The 25,962-nt window shown below is 40.7% G+C and overlaps 2 protein-coding genes across 6 annotated transcripts in view; one reads left to right on the forward strand and one right to left on the reverse strand.

Annotated features, from left to right (window-relative positions):
* The window catches only part of Sgtb (small glutamine rich tetratricopeptide repeat co-chaperone beta), a 37,136-nt gene extending 32,477 nt beyond the window's left edge, over window positions 1-4,659 (forward strand). For both annotated transcript variants that reach the window (XM_051172386.1, XM_051172387.1), the window contains exon 10: window positions 3,422-4,659. In XM_051172386.1, coding sequence (XP_051028343.1) covers window positions 3,422-3,533 — 112 coding nt within the window. In that variant the 3' untranslated portion in view covers window positions 3,534-4,659. The remainder of the gene's footprint in view (window positions 1-3,421) is intronic.
* Window positions 4,660-8,981: 4,322 nt separating this feature from the next.
* Window positions 8,982-25,962, reverse strand: part of Trappc13 (trafficking protein particle complex subunit 13) — a 29,741-nt gene continuing 12,760 nt past the window's right edge. The window contains exons 5-13 of one of the 4 annotated variants that reach the window (XM_051172296.1): window positions 20,134-20,261; window positions 18,794-18,866; window positions 18,060-18,104; window positions 15,915-15,932; window positions 13,878-14,011; window positions 12,538-12,736; window positions 11,776-11,876; window positions 9,496-9,643; window positions 8,982-9,377 (exon numbers count right to left, since the gene is read on the reverse strand). In XM_051172296.1, coding sequence (XP_051028253.1) covers window positions 9,270-9,377; window positions 9,496-9,643; window positions 11,776-11,876; window positions 12,538-12,736; window positions 13,878-14,011; window positions 15,915-15,932; window positions 18,060-18,104; window positions 18,794-18,866; window positions 20,134-20,261 — 954 coding nt within the window. In that variant the 3' untranslated portion in view covers window positions 8,982-9,269. Of the gene's footprint in view, window positions 9,378-9,495; window positions 9,647-11,775; window positions 11,877-12,537; window positions 12,737-13,877; window positions 14,012-15,914; window positions 15,933-18,059; window positions 18,105-18,793; window positions 18,867-20,133; window positions 20,262-25,962 lie in introns of all 4 variants that reach the window. The other 3 variants (XM_051172295.1, XM_051172298.1, XM_051172297.1) reach the window with 3 other exon arrangements.

The following is a 25,962-nucleotide window of genomic DNA, read 5'->3' on the forward strand; positions in this document are numbered from 1 at the left end:
CAGGGTGCTGGCCCCTCACACCTTAATCATTAGTCAGAAAAATATTCCCCAGGTTTATCTGCAGGCCGGTGTGATGGAGACAATTCTCCAGATGATATTCCTCCTTGGTATGTTTAACTTAGTGTCAAATGAGAAAAACTAACCAGCACAAAGTTACTTAACAGAAACAGCAAACATGTATTTGATACCTTATAGTTTGCTTCTAAGGGGTCAAGACTTTGATTTTAATTTTTTTCCTGTTAAAATGACTTGCTGAATTAAATGTTTTAAATCTCTGAGAAGTTGGTAAATAGTCACATTTAAAAGTGAAGGGATCTTCACATATCAGCAGATCTTTAAAAAGAGTTATTAGTAGTAGAGTCGGCAGAATGCTGGTGTGGTGGTGCACACCTTTAATTCTAGCACTTGGGAGGCAGAGGCTTGGGGGTCTTCTGTGAGTTCCAGACCAGCCAGGTCTATGTAGTGATAACCCTGTTGCAACAAGCAAGCAACAAAACAAAACAAGGAAGTGAGTATCTTCCATCCATAACTGGTGGGTAGTAGAGCTGAGGGTCAAGTTGTAACTTCCTGAGGGCTCAGAGCATCCACCGAAGAGCTCAGTCTTATAGCTAAATTTTTCTTGTTTTCAGTATTGAATTAGGGTCCTCAGTTTTTTTTTTTTTAATGTGGACTATCAGTCCTGTCATCTATACTTAGAGAGAGTCCCTAAGGATTGCTGGCCTGCTTATTGATGCCCACTCATTGTGATCTCATATATAAAGCAATTAATCTTTTACTTTCACCAATGAAGAGCTAAGACATTAAAAAAAATTTTTTTTTAAAGCTTGAACAACTATTCTGGGGTTTAAGTGGTGGTTATATGTCTACTGAAAGTAGGTATTAATTAGGTACAGATCTATATTTTATATTCACTGTTTTTTTAAAAAAGGATTTATTTATTTATTTTACATGAGTGCTCTATCTGCATGTACACCTGCATGCCAGAAGAGGGCATTAGATCCCAGTATAGATGGTTGTGAGCCACCATGTGGTTGCCTGGAATTGAACTCAGGACCTCTGGAAGAACAGACAGTGCTCCTAACCACTGAGCCATGTCTCTAGCCTCCAGATTCACTGTTTTGGTTTTGGTTTTGCTTTTGTTTTTTGAGATATAGTCTTGCTATACAGCCCAGGTTGGCTTCTAACTTAAGGTGATCTTCCTGAGTGTGCTGGGATTACAAACATGATCCCCCATACCTGGCTTAAAACCACCTTTACTGGTAGTACTCCTCTGCGTTTAATCTCTAGCACCACAAAATAAGTGAGTAAAATGAGTTTTTAAAATCCCGTTACATTACTAATGTTTGGAACACTTAGGAAACTTACTCAGGCATCTGCAGTCCTTCAGACTCCATACGTTTAAGCACATTACTGACGGTCACAGTTGCCAAAGACGTTGTGTTTTGAATGTGTATCTGAAACGGCCACTGCCAAGTTCCAGTTTCTAATTTGTGGTCAAAACCAGTCACCATTTAGGATGTTGATTTTTCTTTTCTTTTTTTAGATTGATCCTTAAGTGGCATGATTTTCATGTTTAATACATGTCATTGAGGTCAAGAATTTGTGATAAACTTACTGTAACTTCAAGAACTGTTTTACTAGAGTTTAAAGGAGAAACTGCACGGCAGGCAAGTTATAAATCTCAGCAGCTGCCCAGAGGAGAAGAATGGAGGAGAGAAAGGGAAATAAGAACAAAATCCAAACAAACGCTCCCCGATTCCTTAAAAATAATCCATGCTGTTTGAGTTAAGTCAGCATGGAGGTTAGCTACATGGCAACAATGCCACAGGCAACATGGTGGAGGTGGGGGGCGCTGGGCTTCAGAGAAAGATTAGGGAGGCCTATAGCTCCCGGAAAATTCTGCATAGAGTCTGCCCAGCATGCAAATGAAAGAGACAAAAGCAAAAGAATAGGAGTTTCATCAGGACTCAGAAAAGTGAGCCCCAGGGACTCTCAATGGTGGCTTGTACTGTTCATTTTCTCACACAGGGTCTTATAAAGACCACGCTGACTTTGATTTCACTGTGTAGCCGAGGATGGTCTTGAACTCCTGAACTCCTTGCCTCTTCCTCCCAAGTGCTGGTATTATAGACGTGCCCTACCATCTTGTTTCAAAATTGGGAATGAATGTGTTTAATAAGGTGCTTGCGTTGAATCTAGAGCCCTAGGCATACTGGGAAAATGTTCTGATGGGCAAGGGGGATGGCTCAGGGGATAAGAGCTCTCACCGCACAGTAATGAGACTAATAATCTTAGCATCCATGTAAGAACCTGGGCATCTAACTCCAGATCCAAGGGGCAAAGAAGGGATGATTGCTCAGGCTTGCTAGCTTCCAGCCTAAGAAAATGCAAGTTCCAGGTTCAGGGAAAGACAGGGAGTGACAGAGGAGGGCACCTGACATTCCTTCTGGCCTAGGCTTGTGTACCTGCACAGCTATATGTATGCATGCATGCACGCATGCATGCACGCATGGGCGCGCACATACACAAACCTTTAAAAGTTCTGTCAAGCCAAGTGTGGTGATACACACCCTTTTCCCACCACTCAGAGAGGCAGGTGGATCTCTGTGAGTTCAAGGCCAGCCTGGTCTACAAAGTGAGTCTAGGACAGCCAAGACTACATAGAGAAACCATGTCTCAGGAAAAAAATAAAGTTCTGTCATTGAACTATATTTCTATGCCTATGATAAACTTTATCTTTAAATAAAATTGGCTTTTCAGTGACCTCTATAAGGATCCCATACTGGGAGTTGTTATGCCCTATCCCAAGGAACTAGGAAGACTTGGCACAAAGAGCATCACGTCTCAGGGCACTGTAAAGGAGCATACTTTTTTGGTCCTTAGGTTAAATGGTGAACAAGTAGATTGCATCCAATTCAGGCGCTCATACCTAGCCTTGGCATTTTGTTTCTTTTTGTGATCTTCACCAAAAGGCTGACAAACAGGGTGTTTTTGTTTCCCCAAAAAGAACTGTCCTGGGCTGGAGAGATGGCTCAATTGGTAGTTTGCTTTGCTATCATGAAGACATGAGTTCTGTCCCCTGAACGCGATTGAAAACAAAAAACGGGCACTGATGCCACGTTTTGTAATTCCAGTGCTGGAAAAGTAGGGCCAGGGGGATCCCTGGAGCTTGCTAGCCTGTCACAGCTTTCTAGCCAGTAAATAAACCCTGTCTTAAAACAAACAAAAACATTGGACTGTACCGAACACACACACACAGGCACACAAACTCTCTATCCAGTAATAATGCTATGTGGAATATTGGTAATGTTATGGTTCAAAGGAAAATTTCCCTTTGGTAGTCCCACAGCGTCTGGAGTTGGTTTTGCTTGTATAGTCTGTAACTGGAAAGTCCTCAGTGTATTCTGCCTTTTCCCTGCAGGGGGCAGCAGTTTGCTCAGCAGATACAGCAGCAGAACCCTGAACTCATAGAGCAGCTGAGAAATCACATCCGCAGCAGGTCCTTCAGCAGCAGCACTGAGGAGCACTCCTGACTTGACCGGGACCCTCCTCCGCTATACAATGGTTGAATGGTTTGCAGTTCTGATGTATACACTTGTAGATACTAGCCAGAAACAAAGTAACAAGACAACAACAACAACAACAAAACACCCTATACAATGTCTGGAAACAGTGGAAACAACGGTCTCTTGTATAAGCCTGAGAGAATACATCTATTTAGATAATAGTTTACCACAAGCAGACTTGGACATAATACAAACTCCTTTGGAAACAAATGATCAGTAGCCTTGTTAAGTGCTAATCCAGCCTTGGGACAAGGGCCCACCCATTTTAAGACTTTTACCATCATATTTGTATATTAGACTTAGTGCAGAGTATATTTATTGAATAGCAGGGCTATTTGCCGGAAAGCTCATTGGCTGCAGGTTTCCATAGGTTTTGACAGGTGTGATGACTAAGTGCAAAGATTTCCCATGCTGGTTTAGAGGAAGTGTGCTTGGCAGCACGCCAGGACACAAGCTTTGGCATGTGCTGCCATCAGTAACACACGTCTCTTGTGGGTACGGGTACTGTCTGCAGGGCGGCTTGTGCTGGGGACAGGGAATCTTCCGAACCGGCAGGAAGCAATGTTTGGTGCAAGCAACGCTTTGAAGATACTGTGAATGTACAGAAAGCAAAGGTAGTATGCTCAGGTTTTCAGTATAGATTTTAACCAGTCTTGTCTGTAGCTTAGTGTTGATCGCATTCGCATGGCCAGTTAAGTACATAATGAAACATACTTAGAAATCCTTCATGGTACTGGTCAGGTCAGTGACACAACTGCTCCATTAAATTGTCACAGCTTGTCAGTTTCATTGGTGGTAAACTTACCTAGGGCAGTATCTAGTTACATTTTAAAAAGCCACTGACTTGATCCTAAATTATGGGTTTTCTAAGTGGAATTTAATTATGTGCACATCAACGATTTTTTTTTAATGTTACCATTATTTGGTGGATATAAAAAGTATCTATTGCTCATTTGTGTGATCCTCTGCTGCAGCTTAGCTTGGCATGCCGTCTTACACTTAACTTTAATTTATTGCAATTTAAACATAGCAGGAGACTTCAAATATCTTATTTGAAATTGGATGCCATACTGTGCATCTGGCATACGGTTAAAAAGAAATGGCATGAGACTAGTGGCATGACTCTAGGTGCATTGGTGGATGAGAAAACTCCAGTTTTAAAAGGAATTTGTTTATTAATGAAAAAATTGGTTAAATGGGGTTGGTGTGTAATGATTTTGCAAGCAATGAGGGAAAGGTGGAGAAGAAAATAGTTTAAAATTAATGAGGCGGTAGGGCCTTCCCACAACTGTTCTCAATCTGTGTGATTAGTATCCTAAGGTTTCCAAACTGACCTTTTCCTTTTTTGCCTTTTGTGAGACAGTGGTTCTGTAATTTCACCATCAAGTGGGGGAAATTAATTAAGAATTCAGGCTTAGGGTCGTATCATCAAGTTCGGTTTAGATCACTGTTTTAAACAGCACATCAGCAGTTAGGACTCAACTTTAGAACAACGTAAGGTTAGATCTCTCCTCAAATAGCCTGCAAGCACCTGGGCGTGGGCTGACATGGGAGAAACAGGGAACAGTTCTGGTAGAGAATGGGCTTTAAATAGGAGGACCCCTGACATCAACTCTGCTGTGTGAGCTGTTCCGCTCACTGTCTAGTGTTCTTTACACACAGAGAGATGCGCTCATTGGTTGCATGAAGGTTGTGACTATGATCAAAGAAAACTCGAAGTTGACACTTAACTAAAACCCAGTCATCTAATGTTGAATATGTTAATAATCACAGAATATGCTTTTAGTTCAGTAAAACTGGTGAACCCTTCGTGATTCAACTGGGACACAGAAAATACAAATTAACAAGCATCAGAGATGAAAGTGGCAGAGTATAGCCTAGTGTGTGAGAGCATGAGTTCCATCCCATCACTGCGTTAAGAGGAAAAAAGAACAGACGCACTACTGAAAAGATCCATGGCTATTAAAAGGAAAGCAGAGGGCCTGGGAGCAGAGCTCAGTTGGCGGTGCTCGCCTAGTATGTGCAGAGCCCAGGGTTACCCCCTGCCTAGTAGTGCACGCAACTGCAGTGTGCAGCTGGAGTCCCAGCACTTGGGAGCTAGAGGCGGGACCAGAACCCCATATCATTCTGGGCTACACAGTGAGTAGGAGGCTAACAAGGACACCCCAGTAGAAAACAAAGCAGCCCAAACAAGAACCATAAAGGGCAATTAGAAAACACTATGACTTGCTCTGGATTTTTGTATGTAACGACTTTGGGCAACAGATCTTTGTAAAGAAGATAACCAAGGGGGGCACAAAAGTTAGGTTCAGGTGATTTCCCTGGTCAATTCTATCAGTCTTAGGAGAGAATAATATCCATTCTGTGCAACTCTTTCTGAAAACAGACGAGAGAGAAATAGTCCTCAGCTCATTTGACCAGTAACGCCCTGGTGAGAATCAGCAGCTCTCAGCAGCAGCTTCGGAACACTGTCTTCAGGGGCCAATGGCCTTAGCTGAAGGTGGCTCTTCTTTCTACATGAAATGAAGGAACCAGTGGATCTTCTGTTTCACTTTCCTAGTTTTGTTTCTTTGAGAACAAATAGACTGCCAAATGTCGCTGCCCACTTCCATGGAGTTTCTTTCTAGTCAGGGCACTTTTTACTCTTCAGGTCTTTCCATCACATTAGAATCATCACACTGTAAGCTATTTCAAGAATGTGTGTGTGTGTGTGTGTGTGTGTGTGTGTGTGTGTGTGTGTGTGGTCTGATTGTGCAAGCTATCTTAAAATTCCAAGACACTTCCCCAGTGTTCTTCCCCTTGTCTGGAAAATACACTTGCCAAGAGAAACAGGGCATTGACTACTTCCATATATTCTAATAAGGAATGCCTGACCTCCATGAACCCCATTTCATTGGAGTAGCTGACGCCATTACTGTGCTATGCAAAACTGAACATGTCCTGTTTATGGAAATGGATTTTTCATTTACTGTATCAAATCACCAATCTAGTTTTTATAATAGCTGACACAGATCCTTTATAAGATGGCATTAACTAACCTTTATTTAAAGTCTGAATAGTATGTACCTATGTTGTTTATACACAGAAGAGACTTTGTAACTAAAAGTATATAGCAGAGTAAGTTTTAAATTATGACCGAATGAAACAATGGTTTAGTCATGAGAGGATGTGACAAAGACCAGTCTTTGTCATCCTAAAGGAGCAGACTTCAGTTCTCACTGCTTGCATTTTGTTTTGCACAGATACTCAACAATCTTGACTAATGTGAGGGGCAAGTCTTCTGAATATTCCTTTCATTCTGGACCAAACAATTTGTCATGGCAATAAATAATTATGCATTTAAGAGTAAAGGCCTTATGTTTGACTTAATGCACCCTTCACATGTAAGTATGCTTTTAGCATATACTGGGGATTTTCAACTCAACAAAACAGAATAGGGTTTAACAGCATGATTTTGGTTAGGACAATATAGGGAAACATTTTGTTACATGCCCCCCACCCCCACCCCCCGCCCCCCAAAACAGGGTAGCTTTGGCTATGCTGGACTAACTTTGTAGACCAGGCTGGTCTTAGTTTTCTTTTTCTTTTATGCTCTTCCTCCTCCTTTCTTTTTCTTTTTTGTTTTTTGAGACAGGGTTTCTCTGTGTAAACAGCTCTGGCTGTCCTGGAACTCACTCTGTAGACCAGGCTGGCCTTGAATTCACAGAGATCCTTCTCCCTCTTCTCTGATGGGATTAAAGGTGTGAGCTACCACACCCAGCCTTTTTTTTTTTTTTTTTTTGGTTTTTCAAGACAGGGTTTCTCTGTGTAGCCTTGGCCATCCTGGACTCACTTTGTAGACCAGGCTGGCCTCGAACTCACAGTGATCCACCTGCCTCTGCCTCCCGAGTGCTGGGATTAAAGGCGTGCGCCACCACGCCCGGCTCTTACCACACCCAGCTTTAAAGCCTTAACTTTCTTGCTGATTTGTTCCTGACATGAATGGGTTTAACTACATGGACAGATAAAACTTCTATATTAGTACATGATGAAGAGCTAAAAGTCAGATATGAAGTTGGAATCATTGAAATGTATAGTATGAAAATAAACCCTTCATTCTTCAGTGGGGGAAAAACCCAGAAGTTTTTTAGGTTAAACCTAGACAGTTATTCACATTGTTAAAAAGTTAACCGAGTCAATCAATTCTGGTCTGCTCCTGGGTGTCTATTACTGTGTGTTGGTATATATACACTAACACAGACATACTTACACCCATACAGTGATTTTGAAAACTACAAATGTTTATCCTGTGTATCTTAGGAAAGAACTAGGTTACAGGAAGGAGATCAGAAATGTTTCAAATAAGCATTTTTTTTCTGTTGGCTAAGCATCTAGGAAAGAGACTGTAGTTGACTATGATTAGTTTAACTAAGTTTCTACATGTGAAGTATTATGAAAATTCGAAAATCCCAAAACAAACAGCAGGCATCTTCCAGACGAGTAAACTGTAGCCCAGGGGCCCTAGCCAGTGGTGCCATTAAACATGGCTACCCTACTAGTGTCCTCAGATGGCTGAGTTCATCTGCCCTCAGAGCCTAAGGTTTGCTATCTGCTTTTTAGATACTTGAAGCTGGTTTTTGTTACTTTGTGGGTTCTTTTCCCCACTCTTTATACCCCCAGTTTCACCCTATCACTAGATAGGAGAGAAAGAAGGATGGGGGGAAGGAAAGAGAGAGTCAGTGTGATTCTTTTTTTGGTTTTTCGAGACAGGGTTTCTCTGTGTAGCCTTGCTGTCCTGGACTCACTTTGTAGACCAGGCTGGCCTCGAACTCACAGCGATCCGCCTGCCTCTGCCTCCCGAGTGCTGGGATTAAAGGCATGCGCCGCCACTGCCCGGCCCGTCAGTGTGAGTCTTAAATCTACTTTCTTGTTTCTTCTTTGAGCACGACTACTAACAAACTGCAACCGACTCCCCTGAACAACCAACAACCACCGATCCCCCATCTCTGGGGCCCTAGCATTTATATACTCCTTGAAAAGTTCCCAGAATTCCAAATGCCACACAATCATAGAAACTATCAGCAGCTGACAAAACCAAGCTTCTGCTACAGCACGAGGCAAATCATAGTCAGCTGCTGCAAAGCAGCCTCATATCCCCACACCTGGGATTAGAATGAAAACATGATAGTTCTGTGGTTTTTAAATAAACCAAAATTCAAGCTGGGCATGGTAGCATACACCTTTAATCCCTCCAGTACTTGGGAGGCAGAGGCATGTGGATCGTTGTGAGTTTGAGGTCAGCCTGGTCTACAAAGTGAGTCTAGGACAGCAAAGGCTACACAGAGAAACCCTGTCTCAAAAACCAAAACCAACCAACCAAACAAACCCTAAAAGACAAAACAAAATAAAAAAACCGAAATTCCAAAATTCTCACTACAATTATTTGACAAAAAGCCTCAGATTAGCCTGTTGAAAACAAAACCTGACAGTTACTTAAAGGACATGAAATATGAACAGAAAGTATGGAAATGTTCTGTTCATTTAGAATACAACTCACAAGAGAAAACTAGTGTTTTTACAACAAATATTTAATATTTAACTGTTTTACAGGAAACAAATTTAAATAACATATACTTCTCTTTGCTATTGATCAATGCACAAAGCTGACAAGCTACAGAGAGCATTTCTGTGATTAAACAAGAAGTTTAACATTAGGAATGTTCTTTAGGCTTCCACTCCCACGGCTGACGAGACCACACAGACTTGCCCGATGTCATCGTATTCGTAGGTTCTCTTCAGGAACGTGTCAGTGAGTCTTAAGCCAGAGACACTCTAGAGGGAGAGAGGGATGCACTTCAGTTTCCACTCACTGATAATTACCAGAGAAAATGTGGCTATCAGAAATGACAATTTAGCCCACCCTGTTGAGATTGCTGAAAAGTGAACGTACTTGAAGCCCCTGAACTGAGGACAGCAGAGTCAGGGCCAGGCAAAGCGAGGAGCTTGGGTGCAGCTTTCCCAGCTGCCTTCCTGAAACCCCACACCAGTGGATAGAATTGGTGTTGCACATTTCCAGAACCAGATCCATCGTCCTCTCACTGCTGCAGCAATCAGAAAACAAGAATAAATCTTGTATATTTCCTAAGGAGATACCATCACAGTCCTGTTTTTTTCCAAGTCAGTTTACTTTGTAGGTGTACAGGGGAATAAAAACCAGAAAAATAAAGAAAAAAATGAGCATGTCATTATTTAGATTAAGATAGGATGAAGGGGCAGGGACCACTTGGGAGTTAAAAGTAGACCGATTAGAAGTTAAGAGTCCAGCCTCAGCTATAGAGGCAGTGTGAAGTCAGCCTCAGCTATAGAGGCAGTGTGAAGCCAGCCTCAGCTATAGAGCCAGTGTGAAGCCAGCCTCAGCTATAGAGGCAGTGTGAAGTCAGCCTCAGCTATAAAGAATTACTGTCTCAAAAAGCCAAATAAAAAGACAGAATAAGGAAAACGAAAGGATGGCATCTTCCAGGTGGTTTCCAGCTCTGCTAGTGAGCACGGGCTCTTTGCTGCTCAGCTACTGGAGTTGACATTTGAATCTCAGCTATGTCTCGTAGTCTTTCTTGTGGCAACCCCATAGGAAAGAAGGACAACTTAAGTGTTAAATAACCCTCAAAACAAAAATCCCCTAGATACACCCTATATTTACATATCTTTGCCTGGACTTTCCCTGAGACCTTATGATTGGCAAGCACTGAATGTAACAGCTGTAAGACCTGCCTCTGCTGTACAGTTCACAGGTCAGCCAGAGAGATGAACTACAACAGCAATATGTGGGTGTTAGCACAGCCCTAAGCTAAAATCCCCTATGAAGAAGTCTGAGGGGCTAGGAATGCAGCGCAGTTGGTTCGCTAGCATCCTCAGGGGCCTGGGATTGGTCCCTAGCACGTCATGAACAGCACAGTGTGAGCACCTGTAACGCCACCTCACACCTGGGAAGTGGGGGTAAGGGCACCGGAAGGTCAAGGTGCCCCTCAGGTTCACAGAGAGCTCAGTGCCAGCCTGGGTTAGAGACCATGTCTCAAAACAACAACCACAAAGGTAAGTGTGTAGCCTCACAGAGAATTAGGCATTTCTGTAATTTTGAAGGATATTTCCTATTTCCTTAAAACTAAGGGTTGGGATGGGTGTGGAATTAAAGTGATATATAGCTATTCTAAAAGGATTGTGATTTGCCACTGTGATACAAACCCAATATGCAAACTAATAATATGTTTCAAATAATAGTACAAGATCTAGCAAAATGACTTTGCTGAAATATAGTTCTAGGTTTTTTATGCTTTAAGCCATATATCCATTGATTCTTCTGTTTATTGTCAAAACTGCTTAATGGCTGGGTGTGGTGGCAGATGTGTTTAACCCCATTACTCTGGGAGGCAGGCTAGTGGAGCTCTATTAATTTGACATCAGCCTGGTCTCCATAGTGTTCCAGGCAAGGCAAGGCTACACAGTGAGACCCTGTCTTGAAAAACAAAACAAAACAAAACAAAAACAACCTCCCAAAAAACTTTAGACTGTACTCCTACCACTCAGAAAGTAAGAAGATTGCAAGGGCAAAGCTAGCCTGGTCTACAAAACAAGACTGTCTTAGAGAAAACTACTAAAAAAAAAAAAAAAGGCAAAAGATTAAAACCTGGATCAATTTCACAACCTATAAGTAACTCTTATTTTATGTTTACACTGAAGATATGGCTCAGGTTCAAGTATCAGAAAAATGTATCTGACTATTTTAAATCTGTGTTATTCATAAGAACCTGCGGCTCATTCTTTAGAGCTATGAAATATGCATACATGGTGAACATGGCTTTTTCTAGCTCTTCCATAGACTGTCAAAAATTAATAGCCACCATATAGGGTATGATTAATGAATGAAATAAGAATGCAGGAAGTAAATACTAATACCTCAAATACACAGAAATCTTGTTACTGGTGTTATAGTATTCAGCATAAAAAGAGAAAGGATCTTTAACAGGGCTCAGTGGTGCATGTCTCTAATCCAGCACTAGAGGCAGAAGCAGGTGCATCTCTGAGTGTGAGACTAGACTGGTTTAGAGTGAGTTCCAGGACAGCTAGAGCTAAGAGAGTCAGAAAACTAAAAGAGGGGGAAGGGAGATAGTTAACAGATTTGCAAGTACTTTTAGGTGGGAAGGAAAGGACGCCCATCCACACACACTGGCATTACCTGCAGTTTGTGATTTTACAGGTAATATGGAAAGGTTCTTCTAGGTTCACGGTATCTGGGATGGCCTCTAAAGACAGCCGAACATCTCCATAACCCGGAGCCTGTGAAAAAAAGGTAACAGTTAAAATACATCTATTAAAAACCTCTCGGTGTTAATGGAGGCACCATACTGGCATGTTTACACGGCTACTCTGCCCCGTCTCTCACTCTGACCTCCTTTGCTGTGCCCTTTGGTAGGGCCCTGCAGACCTGCACTGTTTTTGATATAACTACTCCAGGCTCAGTAAAATCAAGATGGATCTTGTCTCTAGATAAGGAGTGAGTTGGAACTTAGGGGATCTGATCTCTAAGGGTTGTTGAGTTTGTGACCAGCCAGGGCTACACACAAATAGCCTGTCTCAAGGCAAGAACAAGGGCACGACCTGAGTATGTAGGTCTGTGAGGTTCAGGACATGGCCTGGATGCCTCAGTGTAAAGTGAGTAAGACCTACGAAAGATCAGAGTAACTGACAAGCGGTTATCTTAAGTCCTGTTTGGTGAAGTTAAAAAGAAAACAAGCCAAACAAAAAGGAAAATGCATACTAAAGAGAAATTAACGTTTGAACATTTTACATTAATCTCAACTCCAGTTTTCTACCTATGGATCAACAAAAGCATTAGTGTTTTCTAGAAGTCTCAGTGACTTTATGGCACTTGGCTTTTTACTGGTGACTGTGATACCTACCTGTCACTGGCCCCACGTGAAGTGTCCTCTAGACTCACCATTCTTTGAAGCTGGCTGGTCTGTAGTCGTCCCCTTTCACCTAGATTTGTTTTCCACACTATATCCAGCTTCCCAATTACTGTCACTCCCTTAATGATGCCAGCTTTCTCTGCAAACTCCTTCTTGGGCTTTAGACAGTATAAATACTGGCGTGTATCCATTGGCTGCAAATATCCCCTGGATCCAAATGTAGATACACTGGCAGGTGTAGAAACAGAGAGAAAAATATCTTTTAGCATCTTTCTGGAGGAAAAGCTATCATACGGTTAGCTCTTTTGGATAGGAAATGGATGGTTTACAGCCTAGAGATCTAGGATTGGTCAGAGGTTTTAACCCAAATGAAAAGAACGTCTGCCTGGTGAATCAATGAGTTCAAGGAGCTTGGGAAACTGAGTAAGACTCTATCGTTATCTCAGTGGTCAGCGCTTGCCTAGAATGTGTGAGGCCAGGAGGTTGTGGCACATGCCTTTAATCCCAGTGGATGGGAGGCAGAGGTGGGCAGGCCAGTCTGGTTGACAGAGCTTTCTACACAAAGAAACCCTGCCTTGGGGTGTGGGAAAGAACAAGTGCTGTGAACAGTACAATATCAGATGGGAAAAGGGAGGCTCTTTATTTTTATGTAGAGGGAGGTACAAGCAGGTGTGAGGAGAATTCTTAGTAATGGCAGACATGTGCTGTTACATACTTGTCCAATTTATGGTGTATGCATCACATATGGTAGACTTCAACTATGGACTTTTACTTATATTAGGAATCACTATTGGCCCATTGACCATAAAATGTGCCATATTAATGCAAGGCAGGAGAGCTGGGTCCAATGGAGTATGATGCTTCTTGGGAAGCTGTGGCAGAAGGCTAGCTTAAGCCTAGCCTGGCAACAGGGGAGAGCTCTAAGACAAACAAAGGCACACAAGAAAACAAAAAGATGGGCTGGAGAGCTGGCTCAGGGCACTAGAGCATGGCTGCTCTTCCAGAGCTCCTAAGTTCAATTCCCAGCAACCACATGGTGGCTCACAACCATCTATAATGTGATCTGATGTCCTCTTCTGGCCTGCAGGTGTACATGCAGAGAGTGCATTCATACATAAAATAAATAAATACAATCTTAAAAAAAGAAAGAAAGAAAGGAACAAAAGAAAAGAAAAGAGAAAAGCCAAGAAACTGGCTGGAGAAGATAGCTTGTGGGACCTCTACTTTCTTATAAAGGTTTTGATTAATCTAAAACTGCTCTAACAAATTATGTCCATCAATTATTTTAAAATAAATCAAAATCTACTAGACTAGAGGACACCAGAAAGGCCTGAATCTTTCCAAATAATAGCAAGCATTTCATACTTACCATTCTCCAGCTTGGTTCACGGCATTTAATTCTGTTACATTGTACATTATGGATGGCTCCAGGGAAACTTTCTCCATAAACATAGGTGAGGTTGTAATATTCTGAATTTGGGCTTCAAGAAATACTTCATCAGTCTGAGGATATGGGAAAAAAATCCACCAAAATGTCATGGTATTTACAGTATTCACCTTAATAAAAGTGTCTTATTTCTATAAAAATATTAACCACAAATGTGATTAGTTCATGCCTGTAAATCAAAATTACCACAATTAATGCAAGAAAAGAAATCTTCATCCTAACAGAACAAACAGGAGCAAAGTGAGGTGTTAGTCAACAGATGCCCTGTCAAACAATGGATGTGGGATAACTGCAAAGCATGTAATTAACTAGTATTTCAGTAACAACAAAAATCTACACCCCAGAAGATGCCTCAGGGTCAAAAGGAACTTCTGTGATGAGTGCACCAGAGAGTGCTAAGGGAAGACAATCTGGTCTTCATTTGCATATATTTGCATACGGTAATTACTTCAATTCAGGTAGTGACCACAGGCTATGAATGATCTGTTGTTACCCCCTTTAGGGCACCGTTTTTAAAATTACTGTAGTCTGCATATGGTGTTGGACATGTCAGGTTCACTTTATAGGGACACTTGAGGCTGAGGCAGAGCATGTCACTAGCTTGCTCTCCCGTCACACAGAGGTGTCCTATGGCCTTGGACAAACATCAAACGCCATCGTTCAGTTCAGTCAGTGCGAGCTTAAATACTCCATTCACAAAAGCAGCAAGTCCCTGCTTCATCTGTTCAACATCCTTAATTTTATGCCTCTCGGTTCTGAGTCTCCTTTGGGTGATGACTGGAGAATAAAAAAAATTTATACCAAGGGTATTCAGAAATTACTTTTTTCTCCTCCAAAAGCTTCAGTTATAGAACTCAGAAATTAACTATGCCCTCAAACTGGGGAAGTATGAGATTTTTAAATGCAGAAGTAAGAAAAATGCTGACCATGTGAAATATAATGAAGTCTGTAATTTCATGTGCCTAAAGCAGATTCTTTAGCCGCTTAGACACGTGCTCAAAAGAAAATAGTACACAGAGTTTTAAAAACAATGCACCTTCTCTGTTTTGTGTGCTTGTTTTTGAGACAGAGCATCTCTCCTGGCCCTGGCTGTCCTGGAGCCGTGCAGGCAAGGCTGGCCTCCAACTCCAGCCTCTGCCTGCTTCTGCCTTCCACTTGCTGCCGACTAAAGGCGTGACCACCATAGCTGACTAACACAATGCACCATCTAAATGCATTGCTCTACTACCTTTTTCTTAAGAAAATAAGTGAATATATCCCATAAATCCATTGCTCTTAAAATAACCAAAGGCCCACACTTCAATTTTTAAAATGCAATTCTCTGTATAAATTGGTGAACAGCTTAGATGAAATGAAAAGAATGCAGCATAATGGAAAATCAAGTTAGTTTGAACAGTTAGTATGAAGTAATTGGACATCTGAGAAAATAGGACAAGAATTTGGTGCCAAGGCTGCAGGTGCTATTCCTACACATGTAAAATAATAAGCTCCTTGCTGTGGCTACAAAATTGAAAATAGGAATTTAGCCAGGTGGGAAATTTGCTTTTCTTTTGCTTGCTTTTGTCAAAAGGCCAGGTTTACCCGACCCAGATGTAAAACCACTGTGCATCTCAAAATGAATTTGAACTGTACATTCCATGTAAGGAAGAAAAGATAATTGGATATTTCACAGCAGGATACTGAAAATCCCAAGGAAAAAGAGAATGAGATTATATATCTCTTTTTAAAAACACCCAAAGAAACTAAAAATGAGAATGCAATCAGCTCAATGTGACAAGTCAATCTTTAATCTCACAGTTTAAAAAGAATGTTCAAATTATGTATTTTCTTTCTGAAGTCACAGATCCAGTATTCACAACTAACTGTTTTTCCACTATGTTTTGTAGAGAGAGAGATTAATTAGGCAGAGTCAAAAGGGGTGAGAAAAGCATATAAATTTATAATAAAAAATGAAATTACCACAGAACTGAGGTCACTCTAATGGAAAAATAAAAAAGAAAAATTAGAAAAATCAGAGTTAAATGTTAAAGAAAAAGAATAACTTTAAAATAAAATGCATCTCTGCATTTTTTTTTTTTTTTTTACTTACTAAAGACAGCATTAGTAACCAAGAAAGTAAACAGGAAGTAACATACAGAAATATGACAAACTACTTTTCTAAAAGGTGAAATTGCTACGGTTAAATGACAATGAGACAGAGAAGAACACTATGGCTGAAAATGTAAACAAGCACAAATAGGGAAGGGCACATGGAGGGCAGGGCTGCCCACTGCTCGGCTTGTGCTTTGCCCTTACTGGACACAGTCTTTACCTGTGCTGCCACTCTCCATGCCTCAGAGGGAGAACACTCCATCCTACATTAAGGACGTCATGGAGCCTCTCTCGACTCTACCCAGTGCTGGAGCCTTTCCTAGAGCAGGGCCTTGGGTGGCTAAAGTTACCGTAAAGTGACCACAGGTCATATTTCAGGAAATGTTGGGGTAGACCATGCCACACAACTCAGTTTATTTTCTTCGTACAGTTATTAGATAACAGTCTGTTATGTATTACATAAGTGTATGCTTGAAAGTAGATTCACTAAGCCCGGCGTTATATGACATCTCCCTCATCGAGTGTATGGCTGCGATAACTTGTCACTGCTACGCTCCTAGAGCATGCACACACATCATGGCTTGGGATGGAGAAGGCCACATATGTTGTGGTTGTATTGCTCAGTCCCCCACAGTTCCCTGAGTCTTGGGAAGATACCTGCTTACATTTACGTCCCTTCTACACCTGACACAGGGCTCTGAGCCCGGCAGGTGGTCAAACATTTGACTCCTAGTTACTAACTTGTGTGTCTTCCTGCAAGATAGCCTGATGCAAAGCTACTGCAAAAGCTTTCCTGAAACCAGCTTCACGTTAGCGTGATCAGAAACAATGTCAAACACGTTTGAGAGAGAAGCGCAGTAGAGCATCCTGCGTCATCAGCTCTTCCCCATGATGTGGTTTACTGACTACTTAAGATGCACAGTCTCACTCATGGGACGGGCTGGACAGGATTGTCTGTCTGACTGGGTCTGGGGAACCTCTGAGACCATGGCGATGTTTCCCCAGTCTTTGTTTCTATTTTGTTTTCCCAATGACGCGTTTTTAGATTACCCCAACTTTGTATCCCATTGTTATCTTATATACTGGTGTAGGTCATTTTGCTAATTATATGCATTTCCCTTTCCTCTAAGAAGTATTTACCAGTTATGCTCCTTTACCGCGACAACTAAATAATTGTCGCTGCATTATAAGCTGTCTATTGAGCAAAACAGTGTGACATGATGGCAAATTTCTGACCATTACCTGGTTTAGAGTAAAAGATACATAATCTGCATGACAAAATACTGCATCTGAATAATTCTTAATTTATCACAGCGATTCCGTGGGGTAAAATGACTTTTTTATGAAGAGATTGCTCTTGTTTTTCAAGCCATGGTCTCACTATGTATCTCAGGTGACCTCTAGCTCTCTGGCAGTTCAGGCTGGCCCTCAGTCCATGCACCCCTGACCTCAGTTTTCTACAGCCCTGTAGGGAAAAGCCAAACAATAAAATCCGTTCTCGTATAGCCAATGCTACTTAACTCTTCTCTAGGCTGAAGGACAGATTCTGCCTTCTCCCCAGGTTATTTCTTTTCCCATTTGCCCAGTGGGCCTCTCCCAGTAAGCTTTCAAGCCCCAGGCAGCCCGGCTGCAGTGTGCACGTGGACTTCCCAGGGGGCCTTGCTTCACTTCTCTCCGCACACCACCACCTGAATCTTGTAACATCCACTGCAAATACTCAACAGACTGCTACTGTGTGAAAGCAACACCACCACCATTATGTAGAATTGTAGGGCAGTTATTTAAAAGGGGTGATTGTTCCAGAAAATCATGAGAGTAGAAATCAAGACACACTGATTGCACGTAGGTTGAACCCAGCAGAATGAGGGACACTTTCAAGGAAATTCCCTTCTTACTGGAACTTAGGCTCATTATCACAAACACATCAGTCATAGCAGGACAGAAATAACGCCTTTAATTTTCAGTCAAGATTTCAAGGTTTAATTGAAATCTTATTAAGTACCTAATACTTACCCCTGCATTGTAAAATTTGGTTTTCACATCCAATGGTTTGAGAACCTAGTTCAAACAAAGCACAAAAGTCAGGAAATTGTGATTTGATTACTTTTCTTTCTTTCTTTCTTTTTCTTTTTTCTTTTTTCTTTTTTTTTAGTTTTTAGAGACAGGGTTTCTCTGTGTAGCCTTGCCTGTCCTGGACTCACTTTGTAGACCAGGCTGGCCTTGAACTCACACAATCCACCTGCTTCTGCCTCCCGAGTGCTGGGATTAAAGGCAGGCGCCACGACCGCCCGGCTACTTTTATTTCTTTTAAATCACAGGCTTTAATGACTCAAAGCCATGTCTAATTTTAATTGTTAGAAGATGTTTTTTTTACTGTATATGAAATATTCTTACCAAACAATTGGTAATTTTTCATTTAAATTATTCTTTGGATATTTAATGTTATTTTCAATCCTTTTATTTGAGTTTTATATATAGTTTATCCCTTTTACATGTTTGTGTTGTAGCATTAATAAAACAAGATTTTGTTTTTAATTAAAGTGCTTCATTGTACTACAAAAACATTATACTAGTGATAATTTATGTTTGAATTAAACTTCATCTGATTTTTTAACAATAGGTTATAAAATGAACATAATGTTGAGCTACTTGATCGATTTGAAACTTGTTTCCCCTAGAAAAAGAGTAACACTTCCAGAAAAACAAAAGGCATTTGAAAACAACTTTATCCCTACCATATTCAATACCTGAAATTTGAAGAATTTTCTAAAGTACATTTTTTCTCCACCCTGAGTTGTGTAACTCACAGCACACACCAAGCTGAAATAGAAAGATAGATTAATATTCTGGAATCATTTCTCATCTCACTGCTTAACAATAAATCTAACATACTTCAGCTCTACTTATAAATGCAAGTACACACACACACACACACACACACAACCAAAAAATCCAGCAACCAACGTCAAACCCCACCCAGTTCTGTCCTGCCAGTGCTCACAGAAGTGCTACAGCACCTACAGGCCCTGAGTCTTCTGAAGAAGTTTAATCTATTTCCTATAGAACAGTGACTACACAATCACCCCAGAAAGCTCAGCTTCAGTGAGAATGAACCTCTGTTCTCTGCTGTTTCCCTGGGGTATACAGACTACACACACCCACATGTTAACCCCATAGTAGCTGCAAAGAAACACAGAAAACCGACAGGAAGGTATACATAAAGTGGAAAGCTTCTCTGAGAAGTCACGCTATTTCTGAGATATGAGAGGCTATACAAAATGCCACAGGTAGTTAACATGGTATGATACTTCACACCACAGAATGCGTTTGGAGTAAAAAAAGATGCACACGACTTTAGTGCAGACAGAGAAGGAGGAGTGACATAGTGGTGGATTATGACACAGACAGCTTTGAAAAGCATTTGTAAAGCCAGACACTCTAAATGCCAATGGGAGAGCTCTCCAATGCTAAGTGATTAATAAATGATGGCTCAGAAATTTGACTCCTAGGAAACTTTAATTCAAAGTTCACACCAACCTCAGAGTATATAGTAAAAAGTACCTTCAATAGAGCTGGTGGGAAATCAAACGACCAAATAATTAGGTACAAATTTATATTTAAAATGTCGGCTGTATTAAAGGCTCTAATGGATTCAATGAGGAGAAGCAAAATCGATGATGGAAGCAGAGGGAAAAATGAGAAACACTTTGGCGAGGCAGTCGGCCTCTGTGGGATGACGGGCTTTAGGGAGGCTGCAGGATCTTGGGAAGCCTAAATGTTTCAGAGGGTTGAACGGCTCTCTTGATTTCTACCTGAAAGACAGTATTCACATTCAAACACATTCACAGGCCAGGAATGCAAAACTTGAGACTTCTTCATACCTGTGTTCTTTGGTTCTGTATTTGAGTTGTCAAGGTAGGAGATATTACACACACACACACACACACACACACACACACACACACACACACACACACACTGTATATATATCCAAGTAAATGTAGAATTTAAAAATATACAAAAGACAAAAAATGGAAAAAGGGAACTAAACAACAACAACAAAACCCGAGTAAAGTGTAATCCTTACATGTGTGTCCCAATTTCCTTTACTTCATGGTGAATGACATCATCAATACAACAATCAGGCTTAAGTTCAGCCACCGCAGCATTGGAGGCTGAAAGGTTTAAACGCTGAGAACTTGTCTGAAGATCCGCCTTGAGAGAAAGAGGTAAGAGGTTTCCACGTGAGGTTGTTAGACATCTACAGGGCGTGGGCGGCGCCGGGGAAAGGAGAGCTGGCTGGGAAGAGGAAGAGGAAGAGGACCAGGGAGGAGGAGGGCGGCTGATGACGGTGATGGTGTGTGGCATATACAAGTTTCATAATGAATCCTATTATACAGTTAATATTTACTATTAAACAACCTGAAAAAAGGATCATGGGAGAAATAAAAATGACAAAGTAGGGATGAAAGGAGAGCACTCATTTCTTGTGAAAACTTTCTGTCCAACTCTCATGCTTGGCACCATGGCAAGATGACACATATACACACACTGCAATACTAATGATCGATAAAATCAACCAGAAATCAGGGAAAACCCAAAATCAACACAAATAGTAACATATGAACTTAACAGTATTAGAATAAAGAATACAAGCACAGTAGGAGGAAGAGAAGGGACGGAAAACAAAAACAAAAACCCAAAACCCCACCATAAATTTGGAAAACAGAAGCTTGACCAGACAAGTTATACAGCTAGTGCATTCGTGTTCATAGGGCTATAAGCTAACAATCTTGAAATGTATTTTGTGTACATAGAAAAGCATGCATATATATGTATGGATATGCATGTTTGCATACACATATACATATGTGTACATGTGTATATAAGTATTTATATAAATGTGTATTATATTCATAATTATGGATAACAAAAGAGGTAAGTTTACACTCCTGGAGTAAAAAAGGCACAAATCAGAAAAAAAGGAAAGTAAGTCTACACTGCTACCTCTCATGCTAGACTTGACTGAATGATCAGTATGAACAGATGAAGTTTTTTTTTCTCTTTTTTTTTCCTTTTACACAACAGAGTCTCACATAGCTGGGTAGCTAAGTATGATTTTGAGTTTTTTTTTGTTGGAGGGAGGATGGTCTGATGTATTTTGATGCTAATTACTGCTTTTTGCCTCTGTGACCACATTTTGGCCAATAAAAGCCCATCACCTGGGCAGGGCAAATGAGAGAGAGAGAGAGAGACAGGGAGAATCTTGGGAAGAGGAGAGACTGGGAGGAGAAGAGAGGAGGAGAAGGCTGCCATGGGTTGGATGGAAGAGAAGCACGTGGCTGGCATGGATGAAAGATTCGGCCCAGATGAGGAACATTACCGAGTATATGGGATTATGGATGGGAGGTAGCTTGATAGAAGTTATTAGAAGCAGATGGTGTGGGATTGCCTCACTATGGGAAGTAGTTTAGGGGAGTAATGTCTGCCTTCCCCCAGGTTAACTAAGGCTATTTTAAAAGATAACAAGTGTCTGTGTCTTGATTGATAGTTAGCGGGTAATACTGACACAGTAATACGTATAGGTATGATAATAAACAATTATTAGGTTGAACTGATAATTGAACAACATTTTTTGGCTTTCTTGTTTTCACCTCCAGTACTGGGACTATGAGTGTGAGCCATGGTGCCCAGCTTGGACATGTGTGGCCCTCCCCCCCTTATGCTTTCGTTTGAATTTTATGTGTTTGAATGATTTGTCTACACTTAAGTATACTACGTACAGTCCTTGCCCGTGGAAGCCAGAGTGGGCATGAGGTCCCCTGGAATTAAGAGTGCTGGGAACTGAACTGAACTGAACCTGGGTCCTCTGACAGAGCAGTCAGTACTCTTTCCTGAACCATCATCTCTCCAGTTCAAACACAGGGTTTTAAAATACATATTTAATGGACTTTAGTATCTACTTACCTATCTACCTACCTACTCACATGTATATACTTTTGTTTATATGGAATATATATGATACTTTATTAAAAACACAGGTGTATATAAATCCTTGACTACGTAACACTAAAAATTTATCACTCAAATATATTATTAGGTGCTAGAGGCTAATTTATCTATAGATCTAGAAAACAATATTGAAGCCATCAGCTGAGAAAATTGATCTCTCTACTACAGCACTGTCTCCTACTTGGCTATTCCCCAGTCAATGTCCTCTTTACCACTTTTGAACACTTGTCATTTTAACTGTCTTAAACAGCAGCCTCCTTTCATGTGAATTATTGGCTATAAGCTCTTATTTCCTTTGAAACATCTATTACAATCTAAATTTCCTTTATTTGTGATTTTTTTTCCCCTTTTGTTTCCCATGCTAGAAATGTCTAGAGAGGCAAGAACCTCTTGTCTTTTCCTGCTTCCCTGTACATCACAGTGCCTGGCTGTACTAGTCAGGAGTCTCTAGGGCAACAGAATTTATAGAATTAATCTCTACATATATAAATAGAAAAAAGGATTTATTAGAATGACCTATAGCAGTGGTTCTTAGCCTTCTAATGCTGTGACCCTGTATTTTCATTACTACTTCGTAACTGTAATTCTGCTACTGTTATGAATTGTAATGCAAACATCTGCATTTTCTGGTGGTCTTAGGTGACCCCTGTGAAAAGGTCATTCAACCCAAAGGGGTCAGGACCTACAGGCCGCAGTCCAGCTAATCCAACAATGGCTGGCTGCGAATGGAAAGCCCAAGAATCTAGCAGTTGCTCAGTCCACAAGGCTGGATGTCTCAGCTGGTCTTCTGTATGCTGGAATCCTGAAGAAGGAGGCTCCAATGCCAGTGAAGGAATGGACTCCTTAGCACGGTGTGGGGAAGTAGGCAAAGAGCAGAAGCTTTCTTCTTCCGAGCGCTTATATAGGCTTTCATAGGAAGGTATGGCCCAGATGAAAAGGCGTGTCTTTCTTATTCAAGATCTGTATTAAAGATCTGTCTTTTCCAGGCTCAAGAGATTGGGATTAAGGGTGTGTGTCTTCTTAACTCAAAGATCCACATTAGAAGGGATCTTCCTACTTCAAGTTAAGTTTTAAAAATCCCTTACAGGTGAACCCTCCATTTTTAGATTTCAGTTCCACATGTAGTCAAGCTGACAACCAAGAACAGCCACCACAAGCCCACCCTTGTCAACTTGACACACAATCATGTCTCTTTATGCTGTGACTAATTTTCAAATGGAAATAATGACCAGATCATAATAACACCTAAACATAGTATGACTATCCCACATTATATATTTGACCATGTCATAATCATGCCTAACATGATTTAACTAACCCTTGTGCCTGCATTGTAAATTTAGAATAAGTGGTTATGTCCCTTGAGGGACATTCTTTTGTATCTCAAACTTAGATATAAAACCATTGGTAGTCTCTTAACTGATGTTACATCGCATGATAAAAAAGTTAAGAAAACACAAATATCTGTACAAATGCATTCATAACAAAATACAACCAGAACTCTCATGTTGACTATAATCTTTGTTTCTGATATTAGTCATGTGGCCTCAGCTGGTATTTATAACAACCTTCCTCTACTACCCTTTCTGTATTTCCTCCACCCTCAGCAAGTACCTCAGCAGGCACTGGCTCTTTTTCTGGAGGACTGACCTATACCTACATCCCTGAAGGGTCTGTGCCCTCTGTCATCCTGTTTGGATTAGGCTGTCGTAATTTCCCATTGATTTTAATCACAGGACAGGGTGGCACCAAAGAGATGCAGTAAAGACTCTCCTGCACTCCAGACATAACCTTTTTTACTTCCACTGTGGAGAAGCAGTCCAACTTCCCCATGGTAATTTGCATCAATCACCTCTTCTATTACCTATTTGGCAATTAATTCTAACCTAACTTTTTTGGTGCTGGTCATTTTTAAGTGGGATATGTACTAATGCTGTCTCTTTTGTTATGTTCAGTTATGAAATGTAGTGACTCACATTTACTGGAAATTTACCATGTACAAGTCCTGGCTGTTAGCTCATTGGTCATTTAATCTTCAAAACTGTGAAGTAGGAAAGTCTCGGATTATCTCATTTTATAGATGATGAGGGGCAGGCATTGAAAAGTAACTGCTCCCTCATGGTTAGCATAACTCATATACACTGAAACAGAGGTTCATAACATTGCACACACTTTTACATGGGAGGGGCATCACTCTGCTGCCTTGGCTTTCCGTCCTATGTACCGCATGAGATCATAAGTTCATGTGTCGTTTTTAAAAATCATAACAACCCTGTAAATGACTGAGTACTTCTTTTTCTTTTTTGACATTATTAATAACTTTGTACTGAACATTTATTCCTAAGACCTATTACATGCTAGAACCTGTTCTAAAAGTTGGAAATCTATCAGACGACAAACCAGACCAAAATCCCTGCCTTTGTCAAGTTTCTGTTTTCTGGAGAGGTGCTAAGGAAAACGACTAACAAGGCTGGAAGCATTCCCTTTACAAGGTCATGCAACACATATTTTAGATTTTTCAGGCTACAGTCTCTATTGCAGATGGGAGGGATCCAGTCACAGATTACACAGTAACTAATGAGTGTAGTTCTGTCAAGAAGACTTCATTTAGAGAGACTTTTTGAATTTCATAGGATTCCTACATAATTTACATAAGATTTCTAATGATTTACAATGATTAGAAAAAGCAAACCAAATCGAACCCATTCTTAGTTTAAAAGTCTTATTAAACAGGCTGTGTACTCTGCCAAGCTTTAATCTGATTAAGGGCACAGACCCTGTCCATGCCTGACACACATATTAAGGGCACAGACCCTGTCCATGCCTGACACACATATTGCATCTGGTTTCTGACATTCGATACAAGAGACTTGAAATATCTATTTTCTGAAACCCTTGATGACGGCAAAACTCTGCAGATCATCTTCAAATCCCTGCAGTTAAGAGTTTCTCTCATAGGAATATTCTAGTAACAACCCATGTTCCCCGCTGAAAGACAGCTTTGAATCAGCTTCTCTTCATATATTTTTTAAGTTAACTTTTTAGTAAGGATACAAATAATAGGTGTATGATATTTTCATACATGGGCATAACTGTATTTTGTTCATATCTTCTTTTTCATCAGCTCCTCTGCCGCTCTTCCCTGCACACTGGTCTGCCAAGATCCCCCCTCCTATCTTCATGGTTCATGCTTACCATTTAAAAGATATGTTCAATACATGAGATGAAACATGAAATATGTATTTTTTTCTTCTTTCTCCTCTTCCTCCATTTTGTCTTCCCAGTGGCCTGTCTAGTTTCATATTGTATATGGTACACACACACACACACACACACACACACACACACACTTTCACACATACACGTGCATAAGCACAGTTCATATAATTTTAAGTCTGAATTCTGCAGATGAGTGAAAACATGCAGTCCCTGCTCCCCATCTCTTTTGCTTAACAAGAGGATCTCTAGTTTCAGTCACTTGTTTGCTAATGACAGAAATTCCTTCTCTTTACAACTGAACAGAACTCTATTGTGTATAAACCACACTTTTCTACCCAACTATCCACATAATGAATTTTTACTTTCTTTATCTAAGCCCTTTCTTTTTTGAAAATATTTCAAAGGGCTGAGTGGTGGTGGCCCCACTTTTAATCCCAGCAAATGATCTGGTCTACAAAGAGAGTTCCAGGACAGTCAGGGCTGTTACACAGAGAAACCCTGTCTCGAAAAACAAATAACAAATGAAGAAGAAGAAGAAGAAGAAGAAGAAGAAGAAGAAGAAGAAGAAGAAGAAGAAGAAGAAGAGGAGGAGGAGGAAGAGGAGGAGGAGGAGGAGGAGGAGGAGGAGGAAGAAGAAAAAGAAAACAGAAAAAAAAAAGAAAGAAAGAAAAAGGAAAACATTTCA

The sequence above is a fragment of the Acomys russatus genome, chromosome 30 (assembly GCF_903995435.1).
Source record: "Acomys russatus chromosome 30, mAcoRus1.1, whole genome shotgun sequence".
Lineage (NCBI taxonomy): Eukaryota > Metazoa > Chordata > Mammalia > Rodentia > Muridae > Acomys > Acomys russatus.